The 2024-nt window shown below is 38.9% G+C and overlaps 1 protein-coding gene across 1 annotated transcript; it reads left to right on the top strand.

The window, feature by feature from the left end:
- Window positions 1–609: 609 nt before the first annotated feature.
- On the top strand, window positions 610–1353 carry LOC145270939 (uncharacterized). The gene has a single exon (XM_080126489.1). The coding sequence runs from the start codon at window positions 610–612 to the stop codon at window positions 1351–1353; it is 744 nt and encodes a 247-aa protein (XP_079982615.1).
- Window positions 1354–2024: the final 671 nt, after the last annotated feature.

Below are 2024 nucleotides of genomic sequence, written 5' to 3' on the forward strand. Positions count from 1 at the left end.
CGTCAATTCATACATACTTACAAACATTTTACGAACATTCATTCCTCATCAATTCATACATACTTACAAACATTTTACGAACATTCATTCCTCATCAATTCATACATACCTACAAACATTTTACGAACATTTATCTCCTTTGTTTAATCACATTCCATCCTACGAACACTTTGCCTCTTCTAATTAAAACAGATTCTAAATACTTCCAACGTTGTCAATTAATTGTATTCTTTGTTGTGACCTCTATGGACTCATTTCCTTCACCCCTTCTCTATCTATAAACCAACCAAAAAAACCTCCGGGCCATAAATGGTGAACCCGTTGACCACGATGAATACGCGCATTCCAAAAATAAATAAATAATAATAATAAAAGGACAGACGTATTATTGCTGAAGTTACGAGAACTTAACTTTATTTTTTTTTGCTCAAAATAATTTACGTGACTAAAATAAGAATTGGCGAACAATTATACAAACACCTTCCTTCTGCAAACAAAAAAAAGAAAAAAAAAAAGAGACGTTTAACTATATCAACAGGACGAACGGCAATCTGCTAAGAGATTAAACATTTTTGTCAACCACCAAACGCGTAACCCACAAATTTCGAAATGGAGGATACTGTGTCAGCAGTCTCTGTAAAGATACCGGGATTTATGTATGCTGCTGTGGACGGATGGTTCGCCATATGCGAGGCCCAATTCGAACTGAGGAACATATCCAACGAGACTATCATGTCTATCTCAAATCTTCCCCCTGATTTGATTTCAAACCTACCCACCACCATCATTGCTTCTAGAAGTTATACACAACTGAGAGAGTCTGTGATAAATATACATGAACAATCAAAACCTGAGTTGTTCAACAGACTTATTGGCGCCACAGCTATGACAGGAAAACCGTCCACATATTTACAGCAACTGATGGCGACAGCTAGTAAAGTAGGTGTTGGAGAGGAACTCGTGCGCCACAAATTCATTCAGGCACTGCCCACCGAAATAACCCCGGTTATAGCAGCGGTAAAAAATGCCTCTGTATATGAATTGGGTACATTGGCGGATGAAACAGTTCCTTTTCTGAGACCAAATTATGTGCACAATGGTACCGCACCACCACCCAGAGCCAACGGAAATTTAGCTTCCACCAGCATTGCTACAAGAACACACAATAATGTACGACCCTTTTATGAGGACCAGAAACCCCAAATCTGTCGTGGACACTTGTGCTTTGCGGAAAAATCGAGGACCTGCAAACCATGGTGCAGATGGCCACAAAAATTGAACTGCAAAATAATACCTACATCAAGACCATCATCACCCGTCAGGCAACCTAACCAAACTTCGGGAAACTTATAATGCGAGTTGGAACAGCAACCGACAACTCGCAACTATTTGAGGTTGCCACCAAAACTGGACAAAATATAGTTAACTTCATAATAGATACAGGTGCCTCTGTAACAATACTACCACACAAATATTTCAACAAAATAAATAAGTTGAGAGAGAGAGAGAGAGAGAGAGAGAGAGAGAGAGAGAGAGAGAGAGAGAGAAAGAAAAAAAAGGTGTACATATTTATTGGAGGAGATTACTTTGACGGGGACTAGAGTTTCATACGTGTACTATCGATAAAAGTGCCCATACGGAAAAAAGTCTGTAAATTTATTGAAGGAACTTCGTATAAGCAGCGGCAGCAGTAGCAGCAGCAGCAGCAGCAGTAGCTACTAAAGCACTATGCAAATTAGCAGGTATGCGCGGACTTGGGTCACAAGGAAAAGAAAAAAAAGTTGAGAGAAGGAAAGTGAAACGGGCAAGTTGGACGTGTGAAAGTCAAGGGCAAGAAATCGCTGGTTTACGGCGACATGGGTGGTAGCGATAAAGACTTTTAAGAAAAGCATATGTGTGAGAGATTTGGAAAAAATAATGAAATACGTTGTTTTGAAAGAAAAACGAATAAATGCATTTATTTTACACTTAAAAAAAAATGCCGGGTTTATTTTTGTTTGTTTGATCCTTTGCAATGATACCAG

The sequence above is a fragment of the Euprymna scolopes genome, chromosome 4 (assembly GCF_053919585.1).
Source record: "Euprymna scolopes isolate OS-2025 chromosome 4, ASM5391958v1, whole genome shotgun sequence".
Taxonomy (NCBI): domain Eukaryota; kingdom Metazoa; phylum Mollusca; class Cephalopoda; order Sepiida; family Sepiolidae; genus Euprymna; species Euprymna scolopes.

Bases quoted from the DNA above. Each gene is read 5' to 3' on its own strand.
- LOC145270939 (XM_080126489.1), top strand. From the start codon at position 610: ATGGAGGATACTGTGTCAGCAGTCTCTGTAAAGATACCGGGATTTATG.